The following is a 25,755-nucleotide window of genomic DNA, read 5'->3' on the forward strand; positions in this document are numbered from 1 at the left end:
TCACTGCAAAAAGTTCCTTAGCCCCGCCCAGTAGTGGTGAGATGGCAAAGAGAGAGCAGGTCAGTCAAGAGCAGAGAACAAATCATAACAGTGGGCATTTACTGTCAAGTCTTAAAGGAGCAGCAGCACCAAAACCAAGAGTTTCTGACAGAAGGTCAGAATGAGGGTGAAAAATGATCATGCTTTACAAATATATGACTGTTTTTTGTGCAAAAAACTTTACTAATATTATAAGTGAACCTCAAGAAACAAATTGTAATAATACTACTAAAAGACTAAATAATACTACTAAAAGTCATGACTCCTTTAAAATTAACTAGTGATGGCAAAATGGTGATTTAAATGGTGAAAAACCTCAAAGAAATTATCATTAGTTACAGAAACTCTTACACGTATACAGTACATTTATATCAAATGTAACCTCTGTAAAGTTCACCCAAAAATCATAATTCTCTCATCATTTACTCACCCTTATGCTGTCTCAATATCAACAACTGTTCATTTTTAAAAACAGTGAATGGTCACATTTGTATCAACTACAAATGGAACGGCCCTCTGTGGCACAGTTCTCAGGTCAAATCTCTATGTTTCACAAGTCTCTCTCTCTTTCTTGTCCTTACTTACAAAACATGATTTAATTTTTTGCAATTTTTCTCTTTTATGCATCAGAAGAAGACTGGTCTAACTCATGAGGAGCTGTATGTGGCTGTGGAGATGCTTTCCGCTGTGTCTGTGTTAAATGAGGTGTTGGACACTAAAGACTCTGTGGCTGTGATTGAGCAGCTCAGTGACTCTCCACTGGGCTTCAGTAACCTGGATGCTGACAATATGCAGAGGTAACAATGATACTGAATATTTCAGTAAACAAGAAATGTGCCTAGCACTATTACACTGAGATGCAGCTTGAAATTCACCTCACTGTGTGTCTTTCATGTGTTTGTTCTTAGATATGCAGACACACTGATCAGACTCAGAGCAGAGTCTCTCACCCAAGGACAAGATTTCCTCACCTGGAATGATGCTCAGAAGTCCATCGACACTGTAAACATGCAGATCCATGAGGAGCATGAGAGTAAATGACATAAACATGTTATTGTTTCAAAATAGAAACTTATTACCAGAAGCTAAGAAAGGGGGTGTAAAATGATTACATTGTAAGATAATGATGACTTTTATTGAATCAAAGTCAAACAGTAGTCCCAAAACGTAGTCTTTTACACCTCTCATACTTTTACAAACTTAAGGATAATAAAATTAATTAATTGATTAAAATGTGTAATTTTATTAATTACATGATGTGCCGATTAATCAAACATGTTAATCTCAATTAACAGCACATTAATATTTACTGTTATAGGCCCCCAAATAAAGCTACTTCCGTTATAATCATTAAAATAATTGTAAATATAATATACATTGTGGAGCGGAGGGGGGCGGGACCGGTTTCTCTCTCTCTCGAACCATCGTCACCGGCTGCCTTTATCCCTCGCGCGCCTCATCAGGCCGATTGGGGACCGGGCACGCGATATTCCGACCGGCCCCGCCCCCCTCCGCTCCACATACATTAATGATATAATTCACACAATTCAAATACATTACTTCATATACATATATTGTAGCAACAGACAAGTAAAACATTCAGACAATACAGAAAGTGTATTTAAAAGTCAAAATATTGTTTGTTTTATTTCAGTACCATTTAACATAACCCTATTATGACCTACTTCCCTCAGCTCTATATTTAAATGTTGTTCTTCACTATACTCATGCGTCAGGAGGACGCTTTTGGAGCGTTTCAGTTTGGTTGTATCTCGTTTCACTAGTTTTCAGTGCCTCTATTCCTAAGCGCCTTTTTAGGATGATGTGCCAAGTGAAACATAGTTTTGAAACTTTGAAAAACACATCTTGAGATCCCAGCTTTCAGATCCCTTGTTCAGCTGTCTTTGAGCGCTAAAGTGCGTCTGTGTAATCCTGAGATACCAGCTCACTGGTTTGACAAGGTGTGTTGCCTGTACAGCAGGAACGCTGACTGACCCCTACTGCATCAAGGTGGTTCATCAATCTTGAATTGGTCTGATATTAGGAACGTTCCTTATTATGAAATGTACATAAAGGGTGAGGGCATGATTCATTACGTAATTTTTTTTAAACGTGTTATTTTTTTTACGTAAGTAATTAATTGCACTAAATTAACACGTTAAATCGACAGCCCAATTATAGTTCAATTAATGAATATAGATAAAGTATGCTTGATCTTTCCCAAAAGACAGTGAAGCAATACACATACACTCCAATGTAGATACATATTTTACCCTCTCTATTTCACTTACTTTTTAATGATTTTAAAAATAAAGCTGCATGAAATACTTTTGATTTGCATATCAAATTGTTGTGTTCTCTGTAGGCGTAATTGCTATAGCTGAGATTAATGAAGCCCTAAATTCTGGAGATCCAGAGAAGACACTCACCGCCCTACTCCTCCCTACAGCTAAACTACAGGGCGTCAACCCTGCCATAGCCAAACACTTTCATGATCTGCTGCTGCACACCAAAGACCTCATCCACAAGGTGAAAGTGAAAACCAAAACCAATGATACATGTATTTGTTTCCTTGAAATTAAAGGCTACTTTTTGCATCTGGAGCAATCTAGTGTTTAATCTGGTTCTTTAACTTGTAAGCTATCTTTGAGATTTTCAGATCTCTGATTAAACAATGTAGGGGTGTATCGACCCATCTCACGATTTGGGTTGGTTCATGAAACTGAAGTCTCAGTTCCGTTCAGTTCCGTTCATGAGCCTTTAAACTAAGCCGGAATCAAGATTGAAAGTTTTATTTAATTATTATTACTTTAAAGACATGTAAAACAGTTAATTTCCTTTAATATTAACCTGAAAGTAGTGTTCTTTAAAGTGCTAAATGATCCATCACAGATGTACTGGGACTAGAAATCAGCCCAGAACAGGGCAATGGTGACACTAAATGGAAATATTAACTAATAATTCTGCTTCCTGAAATACAGAATTATATCAGATACATACAGTATGCTACATGCACACTGTCACTGATTACATACATTTAAATATTTTAAAATTAAAATAGTATTTTTCTAAATTCTAATATTGCCTCTGATTACATCTTACTCTGACATTCCTTTCAGAAATGCATTATGAAAGTGCATGCGTGTCTAGTTAAATAATCATAATTTACACAGTCAGAGCAGATCACTCTTGCACCTCAAACTGACATTTGATCCCCGCATTGAAAAGGCACACCTCTCTCCCACTCCTGGTGCTCCTTGGAGTTTCAGCAGAACTCGTCATAAAACACCTGTTGCTGCTAGTGTACATTTTAGATCTCCTTTCTTGCAATGAAGCGATTTGTCTCCAGGATGCGCATTGTAAAATTGTTTAACCACTGTATCACGTTAAACCCTTACACCCCTAATACATTGGCTGATTACCCAGCACTCTGGAATACCCAATTCTAATTGGTCATTCATGACATTCTGCGGTCAATCATTTTTGTGTAATGATCGCTAAACTCTATAATTGACACTGTCAACCAATTTCGCACACTGTGCTTGTTTCATGTCTTGTGTTACACTTCAGTCTTATTTTCTTCTCACATAATCAAATAATTTAAACAAATCAATATTTCATGCCCATTCATTTATTCATTTATAAGTTGCCTTGACTGTAAATTATCCCTTACTTTAGTGCTGGTGAAATAATTGGACCAGAATGTTCTTTTTGGTCCCAAAAACATTCACTTCTCCTTGAATTGATTTTTATGTTCACAGCTTATGCTATAAATGTACATAGGTATTCTTTCACAATGTAAACTGTTAACAGACTCTACTTAGGGACAGAGTTAGAAGCATTTAGTCCAAACAAAGCATCCTTAACCCACTGTTGAACCATTGTAGACAAGGAAGTCCTCCTTGCAGGGTACACAGCAAAACATCCTGGTGTTTAGAATTTGCCAGGTATTAGAGAATGGATGAAGGCTTCTGAGCTCCAGAAGTAAATTATCTAAACTTAGACTGGGATGTTGAAGTCTTTGTTAGGAGATAAGAGAGGAAGGGGTCTAGACAGCTGTGGAAGGAACACAGACACTGCTGCTCTGTAGTACTGATATAAGCCATCTTGGTGCTGAGTGTACAGCTTTACATAGTGTGCAAAATGGATTACACTACTTGGGGTAAAACACACTAAAAAGATCCCAAACACCAGTGTGCTTGCCTTGATGTAGTGTTCCCAGTCACGGCTGGAGCGATTTAGGTGATGGATGATAGATCCATAAACAAAGGCGATGATCAATGAGGGCAGGATGAATCCCAGGCACGTCAGGCTTAATCTGTATGGAATTAAAGCTCGGTAAGACTCTTCGTCATAGGGCTGGATGTCATGACATGTTATGATCTTTTGCACGTAAACATGGTAGCTCTGCTGAATCAGGAACTCTGGTACCATCGCAATAGTAAAAACCACCCACACTGTTAAGCTTACACAGATCGCACAGGATCTTTTTGGTAATCCCCTGTAACAGAACGGGTAAACCACTGCAAGGTATCGCATCACACAAATACGCATATGGGCATGGATCGAGCAGTAGATGTTACCATAAAAGCAGGCAGTCACCAACTTTGTAGACAAGCTCTCCAAAGATCCAGCTGTTATTACTGAGGTGATAATGGACTCTTAAGTGTGAGAGAAACTAGCAGGAGTAGATCTGAAACTGCTAGGCTAAAATACAGGATGTCGCTGGACAAATTCCTTTTTCTACTGAGGCAAGCTAACACAAAGATGTTTGAGGGGATTCCAATAATGATTGCCAAGACATAGGTGAATGGAATTATCCTACTGCTGAGAATTCCAGTGGTGTGGTTGAAGACATTGTCACCAGTGGTGGACAGTAACGAAGTAAATGTAATTCGTTACTGTACTTAAGTAGCTTTTTTGCGTATCTGTACTTTACTGAAGTATTTAAATTTGGGGAGACTTTTACTTTAACTCCACTACATTTCAAAGTCAAATATCTTACTTTTTACTCTACTACATTTTCAAAATCAGTCGTTCCTTTTTATTTATGAGTGGATAAAAACGTAACTGGTCAAACGAGCCACCAATCACAGTACAGCGTGCGCACGCTTTGTTTTGAACTTGCCTTGGCAGCATCTACTAAGCGCGAACCAGGGGTGCGTTTCCCAAAAGCATCGTTAGCCAACTATGGTCGCAAGTTCCGTTGTTATCATCATAGTTCAACGAGTCGGTGTTTCCCGAAACCATCGTTCCAACTCTCGACCTGTGGTTAGAAGCAGAGTTTCTTGTTATTATAACATGTGGGCTTAATAAATTATTATCTTGAGCCAAATAAGCAAGATGACATTCAGTACAATCAGTATCTTTTATTTAGAAGACATACAAATGTCCTTTATGTCTTTTAGTTTGTCAATAGATTTAAAGCACCGTTTTTGAAGAGTGCGCATGTGTGAACGTGCTCTAGTGCGTAAGAACGAGCCTATGATTGAATCTGGAAATAAAGCAAATAACTGAGAAAAATATGAGATGGTCCTCAGATGACATGTCCGTAATTTATAGCAAAACATTTAGCATTAATTCGATCGCAAACAGATTCATTAAAAGTAGTTTTTACTCCACCACATGTGTGACATCATTAACCAACGTGGTTGAACAACCAATTTGCGACAATACGGTTTCGGGAAACAGGCGTGACTAGCAAGTTGATTTCTTCAACAGTGCATCGTACTACAGTATGTGTGTGTGCGCGTGTGTGTGTGTGTATATATATATATATATATATATATATATATATATATATATATATATATGTGTGTGTGTGTGTGTGTGTGTGTGTATGTATATATATATATATATATATATATTTAATGCCGTTGTGCAGGTTTATGTGAATGTATCATAACATTAGGATGTTAATAATTATGACCATAGACACTCGAGAAAAATATATACAGTAAATTCTGTAAATGTATTATACCTTATGGGAACAGTCCCTTCCCTCCAAAATTAAACACACAATCAATTAATATATATATATATATATATATATATATATATATATATATATATATATATATATATATACACATCTGACTAAGTAATGTCATTTTATTAATAGATTGGTGTGCCAAGAGTGACATTAGTCTTCATGTAGACTGAGTTAAGCAAGAGTCTTGTGACAAATTATAATAGGACATTATGGCCATAAAAAAATCATAGTACTTGGATACTTAAGTACATTTGAAGGCAAATACTTTTGTACTTTTACTCAAGTGAATGTTTAAAGGCAGCACTTCTACTTTTACTTGAGTAATATTTTACCTTGAGTATCTTTACTTTAACTCAAGTACATGGTATGTGTACTTCGTCCACCACTGATTGTCACTGATGTTTATCACATGCTGATGGATGGATGAGTTGGGGAAATGTGTAACATTACACACTGTTGTTCCATAAAATGTTTTTGGCTGAACTAGTGTGTGTGACTTATGGCCGCTGTAACCTGTTGATATTTAAAAAAAATAAATAAATATATACAAATAATTAAGTATTGTTATAAAATGTGTTCTTGGATTAAATGTTTTATTTCAAACTGCTCAAAATGTGCACACTGTGTCCATAAACAAAATCGTATTTCTTTTTTTTCTCTATTCAGAATCTAAATAGTGCAAAAAGTGCTCAGTTAAATAAAATAAAATAATGCATAGAATTTTTTTTTTTTTCCTGTGGACGGTGTGTAAGCTTTTTCCTTCCTTCCTTCCATTCATTTGACTTTTTTTTTTTAAGTTTACACACTTAATGTGGATATAAACATTTGTTTGACACAGACGTTTCAGCTGTTTTTGAAACTGCCCAAAATTGAAGTTTGGGATTGTTCAGTATAAGTAATAAATAGCCAAAAACATTTTGCCATTACCAGGATACCATATCCGAAATGTTAATTAATATTGTACTTTTGCTATGCTATAAACCTAAACTATAGTCTGAAAATGACAGTACGCATTTGCAGAGAGAGCAGTACTAAAATGCTTCAAATGAACATGCTGGAGGAATTAGGCAATATCATACATACACATATTTTTGTAAGCATCCAAGGATTTGTGACATCCATGGCTGTGATGGTTTATTTCAGGCATGCCAGCTAGCCAAGCAAGTTGGCCATAAATATACTGTATACATATTTTGTAAAGTTTTTATTTTGGGTTGTTTTATTGAAAGGTGACTTGAGCTGAAATCATTACATAAAGAATACCAGAACAAGTGTCAATTTATTGGAACCATTAATACACTCTTTATAACCTCATCAAAGTTATTAATGAGCTCTTAGTGTGACTCAGCAAATCTAGTTTCAGTTTGTTACACGGTATTGTTGGCACAGATGGTCCAGATTAATTGCACTTGACAAATGCAAATGTTAGTGCAAGCAGTCAACATTAAGCACTTTGTGTTTTTTAGTTAATTCAAATACATTTTTATAATAAGTTTAATAAACTTTGTAAATAAACACTAATATACAACTTTGTGCTTGTGTTTTTGTTTTTTTATATGACAGGATCAATGTTGTGTATTGCACATACTGTCTCTGATTCTCAAACTTGTCACTCTCTCAGCAGTATAATTCTGGCATGCTCCATTTGAAAATAATAAAAAAAAATGTGTGAAAGATAACTAGATCTTCTAGCATTTTCATTTAAACTATAATAGGAGTTTCCTCCACATACATTTGATGTCTAATCTAACAAAGAGAAAAAGGGCTTTTTGTTCAAAGCTGAAGCTGAAAGAGTCAAGTAACTGTCAAGTCAACAAATAACTGGGAAAACAAAGTTGGCTGTCAAATATTCTTTTGTCATAAGCCCCTTAAAATTGTGACCCAAGTTCAAGTCTGGAGCCCTGTAGCAATCAGCTGTTGATCTATATGTAACTATGATCTATATGTACTGTATATGTTTTCTTCGAGAGATGGGTTTGACTTACCCGAGTCTTCAAATGAGTCCTTAAACATTAATGGTAATAATAGCGCCACAAATACTCTCCGCCGGTTTTTTCAGTGAATGTTTGCACAGCAACTTTGGGCAAACTAAACATGATCTACAAGTCTCTTCTAAAGATAATTTGGCTTTCTAGACAATCCCATCTTTCAGCTGAAAATAACAGTCAAGGTACACGTCTATGCTCATATATATATATATATATATATATATATATATATATATATATATATATATATATATATATATATATATATATATATCTATATATATATATCAGTACGGTCCTGAAGGGCATAGTGTGCTGGTTTCCTGTTAAAGGGTTGGAGAGTCTGGATTAAATTGCTCAGCTCTCATGTGTCAGGCATGTCAGGAAATACTTCATGATGTCAGACTTCCGTTGCAAGGTTTCAACCAAACTGTTTACAAACAGCGTGCTGCAAATTGTTCAGTATGTCTAAATTGTATTCAGGAATGCTTAGATGATAATCTGGAAGGTTCTCTTGGCTCATTAGTAACTCAATACTAGAGTGGATAAATGAGTGTGGCAGACTATACTGTACTGTACTCATGCAATAATTAATCATATTTTCTGAGAACACTGTGATTAGTTACCTAAAATCCTTATATTTCTAGAAATCCAGAAATGTCTTTTTCACATGAATTCACAAAAATTCACAATAAGTTTGTCTGTATTGTAGCCTGTGGATTTCTTGCTCTTGTCTGAGCAGTGCATGTTTGTATTGAGCATGTGATGAGTAATGTGTTGTGTTGTAATAGAGCGCAGGAGATGAATCTGCTGTACTGCGGCTTGACCAGATCCAGGATGAAGTGCATAAAGCCAACCAGGACCAGGAGCACGCAATCAAATGTAAGATGAACACATATCCATATATAAACCTAATATCAGGAGTTAATTTACAGGTGTTTCATTTCTTTTACACATACGTTTAAAGGGGTCATGACATGAGGGATAAAATGTTCCATCTTTTGACAAATAATAGGTCATTGCAGTAAAAATAGACTGTAAGTTTCAGAACTCAAAACTTCCTACTCACTGCAAAAGACCATTTGTTGAAACCAAACTGCCTAAATGACTTGTCATCTATTTACTTCACATTGTGATGGTTAGAATGAGGGTGGGAAATGATCATGTTTTACAAATTCTTTACAATGTTTTTGTGCAAAACACAACTAATATTAGAAGTGAACCTCAATGAACATTAAAATGGTAAAAAAGGCATGGTGTTACCCATTTAAGGTTAATAAACCAGATGCTAATTAAAAAATCATATTGAATGTTAATGACATTTGCTGTATTTTAATCTCAAATCATAGTAGTATTTTTGCCACGTGGTTGCAGTGCATAAGCACAGTATAACATACAGTTCATATAATCATGGCTATGTTGTCTGTATCATTTCAGTGGCTCAGGCAATAGCAGACATTAACAGGGCAATATCTGAGGGAGATGTTAAGGTCACACTGGCTGCTTTGCAGTGTTCTGATGCAGGTCTTAAAGGACTGCTGGCTGAATGTGCTCATATTTATCAGACTCAACTCTCTCAGTTGCAGACCACTCAAATAGAACAAGGTAACTCTATCACACTATTGAATACTGACTGTGATCATTTGGGTGTAACTTTAAATTTAGCATTTAAGTAGCTCTGTCTGCTTTATCTTAAAGGCTTGAAAATATCCAGTCTACCCTATGCTCATGAAATGTAATAAATTATTAATTATTAACTAAAGCTAAAGTGTGTAATGTTTCTGATGTTAAAATACTTTCTTCTTTCACATCTTAAGATTTTCTTGAAAATGGTAAACATTTGGCTCTGTGGGGCTTGAAAAAACATTGCTGTTTATTTGAGCATCCCATCCAACCTGACACATAAACTTTGATTCAACCAATGGTATAAGTTTGGAACGGGGGCTATCTTTATGTTTGACCAATGGCAGTCGTTTGGTGGTGCTAGTAGCACAGAAAAAGCACACTTCAGCTTTAAACATTCTCACACATTTGAAATGCAGAACAGATCCTGAGGCAATTATTCTTCATTCATATTTAAATACTTGCATAGTTCTAAATACTGAACAGACATGACAGACCTTTAAATGTCCATCTACAGTACTGTATGTATGGGTAAATGTGATTTCAAAAAGAGTCTAATGTAACATCCTGTATGCTTATCCTGACAGGAGCTTTATACGATTCACACTGCTTTCAATTGTGCTGTCTTTAGGGACCAGTGGCAATTTATGGGTGAAACACAAGATCAAGAATAGATATGATTACTTCTATAACATTGGAACCAAAGAAGGGACATGGGTTGAGCCAAATCATTTTGGCCATGACAGCTCACAGCTCACCAATGAAGATATACAGGTATATCTTTAGCACAAACATATGTTTATAGTTTTTAGTGCTAAATTAAAATATATTAGCACAACAGTTCTTTCAGGCATTTCAGTTTATATGTACATATATTCCTCTTGCTAGAGTGTTGTGAGTAGCGTAACAGCAGAGTATAACAGAGAGCAGCTGTGGTTGGCCAATGTGCCGCTCATCATCCAGCTGCAGGCTCTGATTCGTGGATACCTGGTGAGGTGGGCCCACAAGAACAGACTGCAGTACTTACAAAACCAAGAGCCAAGTGTAATCAAACTGCAGGTGCATTCTTTGTGAAAAAAAAACACTGTTGCTACTTAAAGGAATAGTTATCCAAAAAATGTTAATTCTCTCATCATTTACTCACCCTCATGCCATCCCAGATGTGTATGACTTTCTTTAATCTGCTGAATTTAAATAAAGAGTTTTAGTTTTAGCTCTGTAGGTCCATACAATGCAAGTGAATGGGTGCCAAAATTCTGAAGCACCAAAAGTCACATAAGCCAGCAACAAATTAATTCATAGGACTCCAGTGGTTAAATCATTATCTTCAGAAGCGATATGATAGGTGTGTGTGAGAAACAGATAATTTTTACATTCTTCTTGTGTTTTTGGAGATTCAAATTCTTCATATATACTGCCCCCTACTGGGCAAAGAGAAGAATTTCAAGTAAAAAAAAGGACTTTTACAGTACTGTGCAAAAGTTTTAGGCACTTAAGATGTTTCACAAAAACATTTGTCTTAAGATAGTTATTTATTTCTTCAGCTTTAGTGTGTCAATAGGAAAAATACATTATAGACTCCTAAACATTACTTTTGCAAATAGAAAAGATTAGAATAGAAGAACAGGGAACCCTGCAACAGATGGCATGACCCTCACAAATCCCCCCACTGAACATTGTGTCAGTCTGAGATTACATGAAGTGACAGAAAAAATTGAGACAGCCTCAATAGATTAGAAGAACTGTGGCAAATTCTCCAAGAAGCTTGGAATATCCTATCTGCCAACAACCAAGAAAAACTGTATCCAGGTGTACCTAGGAGAATTGGGGCTGTTTTAAAGGCAAATGTGGCCACACAAAATATTGATTTAGCTTTTTTATTTTTACTGGACTTTGTATGATATTAATTGATTAATGAAAACTATGTGTGGCATTATTTTTGAAGACATCCTCACTATGCAACATTTTTCACAAGTGCCTAAAACTTTTGCACAGTACTTTATATTTATTTGTTTCTCACCCACACTGATCTATCATATCACTTATTAAAATATGGATTAAAACACTGGAGTTGTATGGATTACTTCTATGATGCCTTTATGTGATTTTTGGAGCATCAACATTTTGGCACCCATTCATGTGCATTTTATGGACCTACAGAGCTGGGATATTCTTCTAAAAATCATAATTTGTGTTCTGCAGAAGAAAGGGATACATCTGGGATGGCATGAGGGTGCAAAAATTATGAGAGAATTTTCACTTTGAGTGAACAAATCCTTTAACCTTACTGGCACAAGGCCACTGTGCAGTGCAGATATGTTGTTTAAATTTGACTGCATGCTATTACCAAATTGTTAAATCTTGAAAAACAAAATAGAATTTTAATGTTCTAGATTGTCTTCAGGTTTTACGACTCCAGCTTTAATATTTGACCACTGGTTTGTGTTTGAAATGTTATTGACAGTCATTTCTTTCTTAGTAAATTCTTAGGAGTACACATAAAAAACTTGCAAAATCAAAATTACATTATTGTACAATGTCTTCTCAGAATGTTAACATGTAAAACAAATTTTCCAAATAGAATTAAAAGACACTGAAAATGTAAGTTAACAAAAGTTTGCATTAACAATACAATAGAAACGTAATTCAGAGAACGCATTGAAAAGAAATGCAAAACATTAGCTAAGCGTTATTAGCTAAACTAAATTGTAAAATTCAGAATTGTATTGGTTTCATTACAACTCAGTTAAGAAGAAAATAAACTACCTATGTGTATTAGCAACAAATACTGTATGTACTGTTAAGTTATTTATTATTTTATTTATTTTTTGTTACATCAGATTTTGTTTATGACTACAGGCATCCTGGAAGGGCTACAAACAAAGGAAGGCCTATAAAGACAGATTAAAGACCTTTCAAGATGGTGTGAACACTGTGATTAAGGTAAAAGTTTGATTATTTTCATTATTTCATACCATGATCTCTTTTTCTTGTTGTTTTGCTGGCTCAATGGCTCGGTCGTAGGAAACCTTGTTGCCTCTTCTATTTAGTTACAGTCATTGGTGAAAATGTGGAAAGCTAAACGAGGGTACACAAAGAGACTGCAGTACTTTAAAGACCATGTAAGTCATGATTTACAAGCACTGATGTGAATGATCATAATCTGAAATGCATTCAGACTTATTCTGTGGCCTGTTTTTTGTTAAGGAGAAAGAGATAGTGAAGATTCAAGCTTTCCTCAAAGCAAACAAAGCAAGAGATGACTACAGAACTTTGAGTGAGTAAATGTAATCATAATTTTTATTGTAATATTTACTATATTTGATTATATTTAATTTTGTAGTTTAGTTTCATTGATTTACTATTACAGTTTTTCTGAATTGCTAAAATATTAAATCCATTCTCAGAACCAAATGCTCAGTAGCCTAAACCCATTTGACGAATCAATCACTCCTTTTTGCATAACTCTATACACATTCTCACTCACAAAGACATTTCGCACTGTGATGCACTTGTGTTGCAAAACGGAAAACATGGGCAGCACAGTTGCCATTGTTTACGATGCAACATTTTTCACATGATGTGAAAATGTGATGCTGAGGCAGAATTAATCTCTCATTGACTTTGATTTAGCAGTTGCACAACATGTTTGAGTGTACTGTAATGTGTTTTTTCATTTAGAGTGTTCTTTGTTCTTTGGGATTTTGCAGTTATTCTGCTGTATTTTTAAAGTATGCAAGTGCTGAATATACAGACAATCAATGCAGTATTACTAGCAGAACTTACTGTATACAATATGATTACTAAAATGTGCTTACTATATACAATAAACATGACTACATGCCCTGGAATGCTGTGTCTAATAAATGCTCTGTAGTGTTTATATATTGACTTTGTGTGTGTATTATCTGAAAGCATTGTTTGATTTTGAGCACAGATGAAATGGTTTTGAGATGATTGTTTGATTTTGAAACATTACTGTTTTAAGAAATGTGTTTCAGAAAAACTGTATGTTAAAGGGTAACACTTTAGAATAAGGTGTTTGTTCATGATACCTAATGTATTAACTATTACTAATGAATGGAACCTTATTGTAAAGTTTTACCGTTAAAAGAGTATTGTGTTTGTTTTTTCTTCTAGCTGGTGCTCAGCACCCCCCTCTCTCAGTGGTGCGTAAATTTGTACACTTGCTGGAACAAAGTAGCCTCGATCTACAGGAGGAACAGGACTTAACACGGCTCAGAGAGGAAGTGGTCACCAAGATTCGTGCTAATCAGCAAATGGAAAATGATCTGAATTTGATGGACATTAAAATTGGCCTGTTAGTAAAGAACAGGATCACACTACAGGTTAGATGAACAATCGTCTTATATATAATAATCCCCCTGATGGAGGGAACAAGACGTTGTGTCGATGTAGTGACACAAGGGGTCACCCTTGGGATCCCCAAACACCTCTGATCTTTGAGAAAAGGCCAATGGGAATTGGCGACTGGAATTTGCATGCTGGGGAGAGCACACATCTCCCTGTGGGGAAAGGCGCTGTACGCAAGTGGTACACCAGGCCAGTTGTACCTGTTCGTACCTGACAACACACAGGATGAAACAGTCTCAACCCGGAGATTGTAGAACCTTGTAAAGGTGTTGGGTGTTGCCCAGCCTGCTGCTCTACAGATGTCTGCTGAAGAGGCACCATTGGTCAGAGCCCAGGAGGCCGCCAGACTCCTTGTAGAGTGTGCTCATAGCCCCAAGGGACGTGGCACACACCGGGCATGATATGCCAAAACGATGATGTCAATGACCCAGTGGCCGATCCTTTGTTTGGAGACAGCGCTCCCTTACCGCTGTCCTCCAAAGCAGACAAAGTGCTGCTCAGAGCATCTAAAGCTCTGCGTGCGATCCAAATAGATGCGTAAAGCTCGCACCAGACACAGCAACGACAAGGCTGGGTCTGCCTCCTCCAGGGGCAGCTTCGCTTACAGTTTCACCACCTGATCCCTAAACAGGGTCGTGGTAACCTTGGGCATATAGCATGGTGACCACGTGAAAGTATTCCAGAACAAAGTCCAGGCATGGGTTGCTGACAGAGAACGTCTACAGGTTCCCTACCCTCTTGATGGGCGTGAGTGCAGTGAGGAGGGTAGTCTTTAAAGAGACCGCCTTCAGCTCAACTGACTACAGGGGGTCAAACGGGGCTCCCCACAGGACCACGGAGAGATCCTATGAGGAAGGCATGGCCTGTGAGGACTCAACCTCCCCACTGCTTTAAGGAACCTGATGATCAGGTCGTGCTTCCCGAGATACTTACCGTCAACTGCATTGTGATGTGCCGCTACAGTGGCCACATCCACCTACAAGGTGGAGGGGGACAGCCACCCCTCAAACCTCTCCTGCAGGAAGGGAAGCACCAACCTGACTGTGTATCTCTGGGGGTCGTCGTGTTGGGAAAAACACCACTTAGCAAACAGACGCCACTTCTGCGTTAGCATCTTGAACGGGAGTCTGTGCAAGGCCCGGTTCAGTACTCGCAGGTCCAATATTGTCTGTAACCCACTGCCTTTCTTTGGTACGATGAAGTAGGGGCTGTAGAACCCCTTCTTCATTTCAGCTGGAGGGACAGGCTCTATTGTGTCTATCCTGGTTAGCCATCGCGATGGGTTGGGGTGTGCAAGCCACACTTCCAAGCTCCGGACAAGGGGGACCAAGGGAACAATCACGTCGGACATACCGGTGGGTGGGGTCTTGCAGCGGGGCGGAGCTGCCACGTCAAGGGGGCTCGAACCCTGAACTCATGGCCAAGTCTAGGGACATCAAAGCACTTACCTGGCTCCGTGCACCAACCATAGGACCGGTCAGCAATGGGAGAGTAGGGAACCCGTCATCATCATTCACCATGATGTGCTGCTACAGTGGCCACGTCCACCTACAAGGTGGAGGGGGACAGCCGCCCCTCAAACCTCTCCTGCAGGAAGGGAAGCACCAACCCGTCTGTGTACCTCTGGGGGTCTTCGTGTTGGGAAAAACACCACTTAGCGAACAGACACCACTTCAAGTCATACAGCTGTCTCATAGAGGGAGCCCTAGACTGTGTGATCATGTCTTCTAGGCCACTTAGGTCTTCCGCTTCCCGACCAAGTGCCAGATGTGGAGATTCCTGAGGTCTGGTCGTGGGTGCCAGATTGTGCCCCGTCCCTGAGAGAGGAGATCTCTCCTCAGGGGAATTCGCCATGGGGGCTGTCGCAAGGAGTCCGAGAACCAAGGTGGACCAGTAGGGTGCTACTAGGACGACCTGCTCCTTGTCCACACTGACCTTGCACAGGTTCTGTACAAGTAGGCTCACTGGGGGGAACACTGAATAGGCCAACCTGGGAGATGGGGGCATCAAGGAACCGTCCTTGTCAGCATCACTCATCTAGACCAAGTTGAGCCAAAGGTGATGCTCATGGACCACCAAGGTGGACATCACCTGCCTGAGAGTCCGTGCCGTGACCTTCGTCGCCCGGAGGGAGAGATTGGTTGGTGAGCGCAGCTCCTTCATCAATCCCGGGTCAGAACTACCCTTGTGCAGTTCTCTCAGTGCCTTAGCTTGTTCCACATGCAGGAGAGCCTTGGCATGCAGGGCGGAGGCAGCCTGTGCAGTGGCACTGTAGGCCTAATGGTCCGTTCACAGACAACACAAAAAAAAATTTCACCTGCATTGCTCACACGAGTTTGACCGCTGGATTTTAAATGTGTATTTAAACTTGCGTTCGTGTGAGTAATTCCCCTTCTCATCTGGAAAAGGACAGGAGGAGGGGCTTCTCAATGCTGATAGGCTTTCATGACAACGCGTCATGCTGATTTTTCACTCGAGTCTCACTTACTTAATGAAGCGATTTCGCGTGTTTGAGTCGGGCCATTCGCTTCATTCGTGCTGCCCAGAAATTCAGCTCCCTGACACACAAGAAAATCTGAATGAGCGGTTGTGAGCCAGCTCCTTTTATACTCGTATGTCCAGGAGAGTGGCATGAAAATTCCACTTGCCAATTCCCATTGGCCTTTTCTCAAAGATCAGAGGTGTTTGGGGCTCCCAAGTGTGACCCCTAGTGCCACTACATCGACACAACGTTGAGTGAGTGACAGATAGGGAACGTCTCGGGTTACATGCGTAACCCTTGTTCCCTGAAAAAGGCGGAACGAGATGTTGCGCTGCTAAGCGCTACGGGGAACAATCTTGCATTGTGAGCAGCTGTGAATTTGTGTGAAACACGTCAATGAACATTGACCTGAATTTATAGCCTCGGCTGGTGAAGATCATTAGATGCACCTGTGGCCAGGCTATAAAATAGAGGCGTCACCAGCGTGTCGACAGATACCTTTTTCTGAAGAGCAGTCCTGGGACGTCCCAGTGCGGCACAGCAGCGCAACATCTCGTTCCGCCTTTTTCAGGGAACAAGGGTTACACATGTAACCCGAGACGTTCCCTTTACAAAAGGCTTCACTACGATGTTGTGCTGCTAAGCGCTACGGGCAACGCAATACCCACGCCGCCGCACTTGGGGCTGTCCGGACCCCTACGGTTGTGCAGTGTACTCACAAAAATGCGAGAGGTCTCAGACATGAGCTTGAGATGTCGACTCAAGGGCATAAGAGCCCGGAGTAGCATAAACATCTAAACCATTCAATTTTGATGAATGTGTGCGGAGAGGACCAGCCTGCCGCATCACAAACTTGTTCAGGCATGAGCTGAGATGTCTACTCAAGGGCATAGGAGCCCGGAGTAGCATGAACATCCAAACTATAAAATCTGATGAATGTGTGCGGAGAGGACCAGCCTGCCACATCACAAACTTGTTCAGGCATGAGCCTGTCATAAAAACTGATGAATGTGTGCCGAGAGGACCAGCCTTGTGCATCACAAACCTGCTGCAGAGGGACCCCTCTAGCCAAGGCTTTAGAGGCGGCGACCCCTCTGGTGGAGTGAGCCCTGACACCTACTGACGAAGCTTGACCGCGCGCCTCATAGGCCAGGGCAATAGCATCCCTCACCCAATGTGACATAGTCTGCTTGGTAGCGGCTGCCCCCCTGTTGCGGCCCCCAAAGCAGACAAACAATTGCCCAGACTTACGCCACTGGCTAGTGCGGTGGACATAAGTTTGAAGGGCACGGACTGGGCAGAGTCCGTGAAGACTTTCCTGCTCCGGCGTTAAAAGCGGCGGGAGCAGAAGGCTTCCAGAGTGACAGAGTGTAGTGTCGAAAAAGGCACCTTAGGAAGGTAGTCAGGATGAGGATGCAGGATAGCTTTGGCCATACCTGGGGCAAACTCTAAACAGGCCGGCAAAACAGACAGAGCCTGTAGATCCCCGATTCTCTTAAGAGAGGTAATCGCCACAAGAAAAACCAGCTTGAGAGTCAGAAGTCTATCAGACGCTGACTCTAGAGGTTCAAAGGGGTTTCGGCCAGACCCTCCAGGACTATTGCTAAGTCCCATGAGGGAGTTCTGGTCCTAACAGGAGGCCTCAGTCAGCCTGGCTCCACCGAATGAAGCGAGCGAGTAGAGGGTGCCTCCCCAAAGGCGCCCGTCCATCAAGGCGTGGCAAGTCGAAATGGCGGCCACATAAACCCTGAGTAGCGGGGCATATGCCTGCTGACAGTTTTTCCTGCAGAAAGTCCAGAACTGAAACAATTTGGCAGTTAACTGGATCTGCACCATGTAAACTGCACCACCTTTCGAAGACACCCCATTTATTGGTGTAGATTCTTCTGGTGGAGGGAGCCCTAGCACTAAGAATGGTCTTGATAACTTCAGGCGACAGCCCTGTGTTCCTCAGTTGGTACCCTTCAGGGGCCAAACATGAAGTTTCCACAATTCAGGTCGGGGATGAAATATCGTCCCCTGTGCCTGAGACAGAAGGTCCCTCCTGTCCGGAATCGCCCAAGGCGAGCCGTTGAGGAGAGATATAATTTCTGAGAACCAAATCCTGTTCGGCCAGTGAGGCGCTATCAGTAAGAGGCAAGACCCTTGCTGGCGAACTCTGGCTAAGACTCCCGGGAGCAGAGAAACCGGGGGAAAAGCATACAGACACATTCTGGGCCATGTTTGCGCCAATGCGTCCAGACCCAGGGGGGCTGGGTGACTCAGAGAGAAGTAGAGGGGACATTGCGCAGTCTCTTGAGAGGCGAAGAGGTCCACTTCTGCTCTGTAAAATCTCTCCCAAATTTGTTGTACTACCTCAGGGTGGAGTTTCCACTCGCCCCTCGGTATGTTTTGTCTGGACAGCAAATCTGCTCCCACATTTAGACATCCAGGGATGTAAATTGCCCTGAGTGATAGGAGCTTGCCCTGGGCCCAAAGGAGAATCCGACGTGCCAGCAAATTCAGGTGGCGAGAGCGTAGACCTCCTTGACAGTTTATTTAGGAGACTGCTGCTGTGTTGTCCACCCGCACAAGGACATGGCAGCCTCTCAGACGTCGGAGGAAGTATTTCAGGGCCAGAAATACCGCCATCAGCTCGAGGCAGTTGATGTGCCAATCGAGCTGATGACCCTCCCATTCCCCTTGGGCTGGACGACCACTTAAGATCGCACCCCAACCCGTCAGGGAGGCATCTGTCGTTAGCATCCTGCGACGACATGACGCACCGAGAGTGGGACCCAAGGTAAGGAACCGGGGTCTGAGCCACATAGAAAGGGAACGAAGTGCTCGGCGCGTAACCCTTATTTGCCTTAGGGGACTGGCCCTTGGATGAAATCCCCTGGCTTTTAGCCACAGCTGAAACGGTCTCATATGGAGAAGGCCCAAAGGAATCACCGTGGACGTAGACGCCATGAGACCTAGTATTCGTTGATACTGATGAACAGTGCAACTCTGACCTAGCCTGAGATTGCTCAGGGAGTTCTGGATGGATCTGACACGAGCGGGAGACGACTGTGCCCGCATCGTGAACGAGTTCCATATAATCCCTAGATAGGTAATTTCCTGGGTTGGAGAAAGAACGCTTTTCTGGACGTTGAGTCTCAGACCCAGAGAACCTAGATGAGCCAAGATGATATCCCTGTGCTGAACTGCCAGTTCTTGAGATTGTGCTAGTATCAGCCAGTCGTCTAAATAATTCAGAATGCGGATGCCCTGGAGTCGCAAAGGAGCCAGTGCTGCATCCATGCATTTTGTGAATGTGCGGGGTGATAGGGCTAGGCCGAATGGAAGAACCCAATACTGGAAGGCTTCGTCCCCGAAAGCGAACCTCAGGAACTTCCTGTGCTGTGGCAGAATTCCAATATGGAAATATGCATCCATTAGATCGATCGTGACCAGCCAATCGAGATGTTGGATCTGAGACACGACCGACTTGACAGTTAGCATCTTGAACTTGAACACCCTGACCGAGCGGTTCAAGCCTCGAAGATCTAGAATCGGACGCAACCCCCCACCCTTCTTGGGAACCAGGAAGTATCTGCTGTAATAGCCTGACTCTTTCTCTGGAAGGGGAACATGTTCTATGGCCCCTTTTGCCAAGAGATTTTGCAGTTCTTTCCACAGTAGATATGCCTGCTCGGTCTTCTGGTAGTGGGAACCACGCCGTTGAAACGCGGAGGGCGTGGCGAATTGAATTCTGTAGCCTCTTTCTACTGTCTTTAGAACCCACATAGAAATACCTGGCAGAAGTTTCCACGCTGCCAGGTTCTCTGAGATGGGTACTAATTTCAACACTTCCTGTTGAGGGGGTGTTGAGTGTTCCGTGTCCTGGACTAAGGCAGGAAGCAACGGTACACCCAACTCTTTGTTGGAAGCCTCTATCACCCGAAACACCAAAGGCGGCGGGAGTGAAGAGGTTTCGTGAGGGTATCGGGAGGGCCGAAGTGGATGATACACGCGCCCCGTCCCGAAGGGAACTACCCTCACAAAGTTGGGTACAAGAACGTCAGGGCTTCCTTCTTTTAGAGATCACAGCCCTGAGGTCCTCCTTGGGCGGCTGCTGAGGGTGACAAGCCTGTCCCCAGTCCCTACGAGGGGGAGCACGACTCGCCACGCTCTGTTTTTGAGCCTCTCTCCTAGCAGAGGCGGGGCGAGACTGGGTGACCGACGGCCCCACCCCCTGAGTGTGGCGACGAAGAAACTGCCCAAAGGCTTCCTCATGGCTTTTCGCCTCCTGGAATCTGGAGATAACCGTATTCATGGCTTCTCCGAAGAGACCAGAAGGCGAAACCGGGGCATCGATTAAGAAAACTCTGTCCCTGTCTCGGATGCCTGACAGGTTAAGCCATAAATGCCTCTCCGTACTGACTAAAGCGGACATAGACCGACCAATGGCACGGGCTGACTGCTTGGTCGCGCGGAGAGACAAATCCATAGCTCGACGAAGCTCTGAAAAGGCCTCTTCGTCGAGAGTTTCACCTGCACTCAGATCTTTTAGCAGGTCAGCCTGGTACGCCTGTAACACAGCCATGGTGTGCAGCGCAGCACCAGCCTGACCTGCCGCTTGATAAGCCCTCCCCACTAGCATGGAGGTAGTCCTGCATGTCTTAGAGGGAGAGCAGGTTTTTCAAGGACGATGCCGAACCCGGCAGAGATAACCCGCAAGTGTCTCTTCGACCGGCGGCATCCTCGAATACCCTTGCGCCTCAGCACCCACGATAGTCGAATATAACGACGTCGAGGGCACGTGAACGCGTGAGGTATAAGGGTTCCTCCACGAACGAGCAAGCTCATCGTGGAGGTCATCAAAGAAGGGAAGGGACTGATGAGGTGTTCCCTTCCCTTGGCCATCAGACAGAAATCTATCCTCTAATTTGGAGCGTTTGGGGGTTTCTTGGTCACGTGGCCAGTCTAATTGAAGTCTGGCCACAGTACGAGTCACCACATCGAGTAACTCCTCAGAGGATTTTGCATCATGTTTTGAGTGCTCTGATGTGGGTAACTCGAAATATATAGACCCAAGGGAATCGAGGTCCCCCTCCTGAACTGAAGAGGCGCCGGAGCGCGCTTCAAGAACACGAGAAGGACCAGCCGGATCTGGGGAGAGAGAGCGAGCGAGCGAAAGGGACGCACCCGTCTCTCGCTCCTCAGCCAGATCCATACGAGAGCCCCACGAATGAAGTGCGGTTGCTGGCTCTCGGAAGTAAGCGAGGCGAGCGCGAAGCATTCCGACCGTAAGAAGGTCACAATGCGCGCACCTGCCCCGCCCCAACGCGAGAGCCGCACGATGCGCACGCATCGTGCACACGCATCGTTTGCTCTGTTTCTCCGTCATTCTCTCTTTTTTCTTCTTTTTTTTTTATTTATAAATATATATACTCTTTCAGAGCAGAGAGAGAAAGAAAGAAAGTTCTGCGCACTGCCTAACAATTTCTAACTCCTAACAAAGAGGGAAGAAAGTTTTCTAGCAGGTTGTGAGACACACAGCATAGTATGCTCTGAATGAAAAGTATCTGTCGACACGGTGGTGACGCCTCTATTTTATAGCCTGGCCACAGGTGCATCTAATGATCTTCACCAGCCGAGGCTATAAATTCAGGTCAATGTTCATTGACGTGTTTCACACAAATTCACAGCTGCTCACAATGCAAGATTGTTCCCCGTAGCGCTTAGCAGCACAACATCGTAGTGAAGCCTTTTGTAAAGGGAACTACAGTTTTCCTTAAGAGGTTTCTTTTGGTGGTTTTTAATGTCTTGTTCTTTAAATTTTAGAGTATGCTTTGAATATTACTAGTGGTCATCCGATATATGGCAGGTATTTTTTTTAATGTTTTGATAAATGTTTTCATTTTGGTCGATTACAGTAGTTTTTAAGCTCGACGACACCGAGAATCGCCTGCTTGCAAGTGAGGGTGCCATCTGAGACAAGTACATGACAAATCATAGATTGTGTTTTTGTTACGTGCCTTTGTGTTACTACAATCATAGACCGGTGTGCAACAACTTCTCATTTAAAATTTCCTGCATATCAGAGCTGCGTGTAGACATGTATGAACTCATGATGCTTAAAGTGCTCACATGTTTCAAGGGGGCCTGGGTAGCCCAGCTAGTAAAGATGCTGAATACCACCCCTGGAGTTCGTGAGTTTGAATCACAGGGCATGCTGAGTGACTCCAGCCAGGTCTCCTAAGCAACCAAATTGCCTCAGTTGCTAGGGAGGGAAGAGTCACACGGGGTAACCTCCTCGTGATCGCCATAATGTGGTTTGCTCTCGGTGGGGCGCGAGGCGGTGTATGGCGTGAAGTCTCCACACGCGCTATGTCTCTGCAGTAACATGCTCAACAAGCCACGTGATAAGATGCGTGGGTTGACGGTCTCAGACATGGAGGATTCGTCCTCTGCCACCCAGATTGAGGTGAGTCACTAGGCTACCACGAGGATGAGTGCATTGGGAATTGGGCATTCCAAATTGGGGAGAAAAAGGTAAATATCAATAAAACTTCTGTCATACATCATCTGCAAATATGCAGATGTCTTGTTTAAACCGATTTTATTCATCAAAACTCTGTTCCTTTGACTCCTCTTAATGTTACGTGACATTAATGTCTGTGAGATTGCTGCTCTCGCTGGATCCATACTAGAGTGTGAGAGCAACTGAAGTAAATTCAACTATAAGTAAATGTAATATTCCATGTAAACTGTATGTGCAATTATATTGATTTGGGCTTTTCATGAGAAAATGTGATTGCTCATGGTAGCTGGACTACTGTGTGTACTGTTATTTCCTTCTGCATTATGTATTACAATTTCTTAATGTGCAAACAATCACCAAAGTGGGAAGACTAAACAGAATCCAGGAGAAAATGCTATCAACCATCTAAAACACACAAAATCTAATTTTTTTTTTATATTTGTATTTTTACAAAGATAAAATTTGTATGAGAGTATACATAATGCTAAATATAAGTTAACTATTTTTTTTTAACCAATGTATGTATATGCCATTTACTAATACATTAAACTGTGTGGTAGGTATATCAAAATTATACCGGCCTAACAGCCATCCTGCCCTCTGAATATCAGCATCTGCTATTCAAAAACCCATGTTGGTCAACCTGTAAATATTACCATGGTTTAATTAATTCAATGAATTCTTTGAAGTTGTATTAGACTTTCTGCGAATAGTTTTGTGTATTCCCATGACATACAATGTTAAAGCAAACACAATGAGAGGGAAATCATTATTTATTTTTTAGAGGGTTTTTCCACACTTGAAATCATTAACCCCAGAGTAATTCTAAACCCTGGGTAAACAGAATCCTGGGTTATCATGTTCTGATGTTTCACACTGTACATTTATAAACCCCAGGTTAACATCAATAACAATGATTGAATGAATACAGCTCACAACGGACATGCAACCTGTCAATGGAGCTGCTCTGCTCTTCTGTTGAATTGTTGCCATGCAATTCAGCTCTGTTTGTCATTCGTCTTTGAAATATGCCACATATTGCATGAAATACTGTTTTTTCATCAGTGTGAAGCACAGTGTGTAAAGCCTTTAGGAGTCTTAAAGGAGTCAAGCAGTTAAAGACATACAAACCATTCAAATAATGCCCTTGACCTACAGCAGGAGACGTGCAGTTCATCTTAATTTTTCCAACCAGTGCTGTGTTGTTTCCTCTGACAGGATGTGGTGTCACACAGCAAAACATTGAAAAGCAAAAAGAGCAAAATGAGTAAAGAGGATTGGGCAATGGGAGAGAAGCAGGGCATCAAGGGCCTGAACAAAGACAAGAGGAAGAAACTGGAGGCCTATCAGCATTTCTTTTACCTTCTACAAGTGAGACAAGCCCCTGTTGTTCTATTCACAGACTAAATTCAATCAATATAAATATGTTTAGAAACAGACTGGAATGCTGAATAACAGCTAAACACCTTACAACAGCTAACCAAAGCCAATAATCTGTTATTGGTCCTTTGAAATGTAATTTTTATGTGTTTATTTCCATTAAAACAGACCAACCCATCATACCTTGCCAAGCTAATCTTCCAAATGCCCCAGAACAAATCCACAAAGTTTATGGACACTGTAATCTTCACTTTGTATAACTATGCTTCTAACCAGCGTGAAGAATACCTGCTGCTGAAGCTTTTTGAGTCAGCTTTGCGAGAGGAGATCAAGTAAGATACAGAGAATACTCGTAGTTAACTTGAAAATATTTAGTACAGAACACTGTGATTGTAGAGCTGTGATTCTGTGTGGAATATCAGTGTAGTAGAAAAACAACTTGGTGTTTTGCAGAGAAACTTTGCATCAAGCTTCTTGAAAGACAGCTAAGGCAATGAATAAATGGGGGACTTAAATAGAACTGCTCTGATAAGTGTCTGAATTGTATTGGTAGATGTCATGATCAGCTAAGCGTCAGCTGATTGTGAGCTTGACACATGTGACCTGCCTGAACTGACGCTGTCAGTTCTGTCGATTTATTGTGTTAATTTAGTGTGATTATTTCTATTTATAAATGTGTTAAAATAATTAACACAATGAATTAATGATGCACACTGACGCATACATAAATTCTGTAATACAAGTACAGATTTTCCTTCCATTCAAGCAATACAAGCTTGAAGTGTATCTGTTTTTACGGGCTGCCAACCTCATAAGCAGCACAGCCACTAAATGAGAACCGCTCACTGAAAAGCACAACAGAAAACAGGAATCTTTAGATGCGATTTGCAAAGTTTATACTACTTTTAACTTGACACTGAGTCCTAAAAATGTGGCGATTATGACGCTGAAAACCAGTGAGACACTCCAAACGCACCTCTGTCTGAGGCACGCGCATTTACATAGAGCAACAATTATAAACAGCGCAGACGGACCTCAAGAATGCTTTCTGTGAAAACTTGACACATTCACAAACTTAGTACAAAACATATTTCTGTCAACTGTAGGCTTGTTCATTGATATGAGAATAAAACAATATTTAGTTCTTCAGCCACTTTTTGATTTGGCTAATCAGTGCTTTATTCATCTGCCACAGTAATAGGGCTGCAACTAATGATAATAATGTAAAAGAATTTGTAAATGCAGTTTAAAATAGTTCTAGATATTGTATAACATATTATACTGCAGGACACTGACTGACCTGTCATGTCAACTTCCCATTTGTGCACAGTAGCATTATAACATATTGCAAATATAACAACAATAT

At 41.3% G+C, this 25,755-nt stretch overlaps 1 protein-coding gene across 2 annotated transcripts in view; it reads left to right on the top strand.

Moving 5' to 3' along the window:
* The window catches only part of LOC127639215 (ras GTPase-activating-like protein IQGAP1), an 84,161-nt gene that overhangs the window by 46,221 nt on the left and 12,185 nt on the right, over positions 1–25,755 (top strand). The window contains exons 13-25 of one of the 2 annotated variants that reach the window (XM_052121126.1): positions 670–836; positions 948–1,072; positions 2,405–2,568; positions 8,811–8,901; positions 9,457–9,624; positions 10,274–10,416; positions 10,531–10,701; positions 12,502–12,585; positions 12,693–12,764; positions 12,850–12,919; positions 13,783–13,991; positions 24,228–24,380; positions 24,558–24,721. In XM_052121126.1, coding sequence (XP_051977086.1) covers positions 670–836; positions 948–1,072; positions 2,405–2,568; positions 8,811–8,901; positions 9,457–9,624; positions 10,274–10,416; positions 10,531–10,701; positions 12,502–12,585; positions 12,693–12,764; positions 12,850–12,919; positions 13,783–13,991; positions 24,228–24,380; positions 24,558–24,721 — 1,781 coding nt within the window. The remainder of the gene's footprint in view (positions 1–669; positions 837–947; positions 1,073–2,404; positions 2,569–8,810; positions 8,902–9,456; positions 9,625–10,273; positions 10,417–10,530; positions 10,702–12,501; positions 12,586–12,692; positions 12,765–12,849; positions 12,920–13,782; positions 13,992–24,227; positions 24,381–24,557; positions 24,722–25,755) is intronic. The other variant, XM_052121135.1, reaches the window with a different exon arrangement.

The sequence above is a fragment of the Xyrauchen texanus genome, chromosome 4 (genome assembly GCF_025860055.1).
Source record: "Xyrauchen texanus isolate HMW12.3.18 chromosome 4, RBS_HiC_50CHRs, whole genome shotgun sequence".
Classification (NCBI taxonomy): domain Eukaryota; kingdom Metazoa; phylum Chordata; class Actinopteri; order Cypriniformes; family Catostomidae; genus Xyrauchen; species Xyrauchen texanus.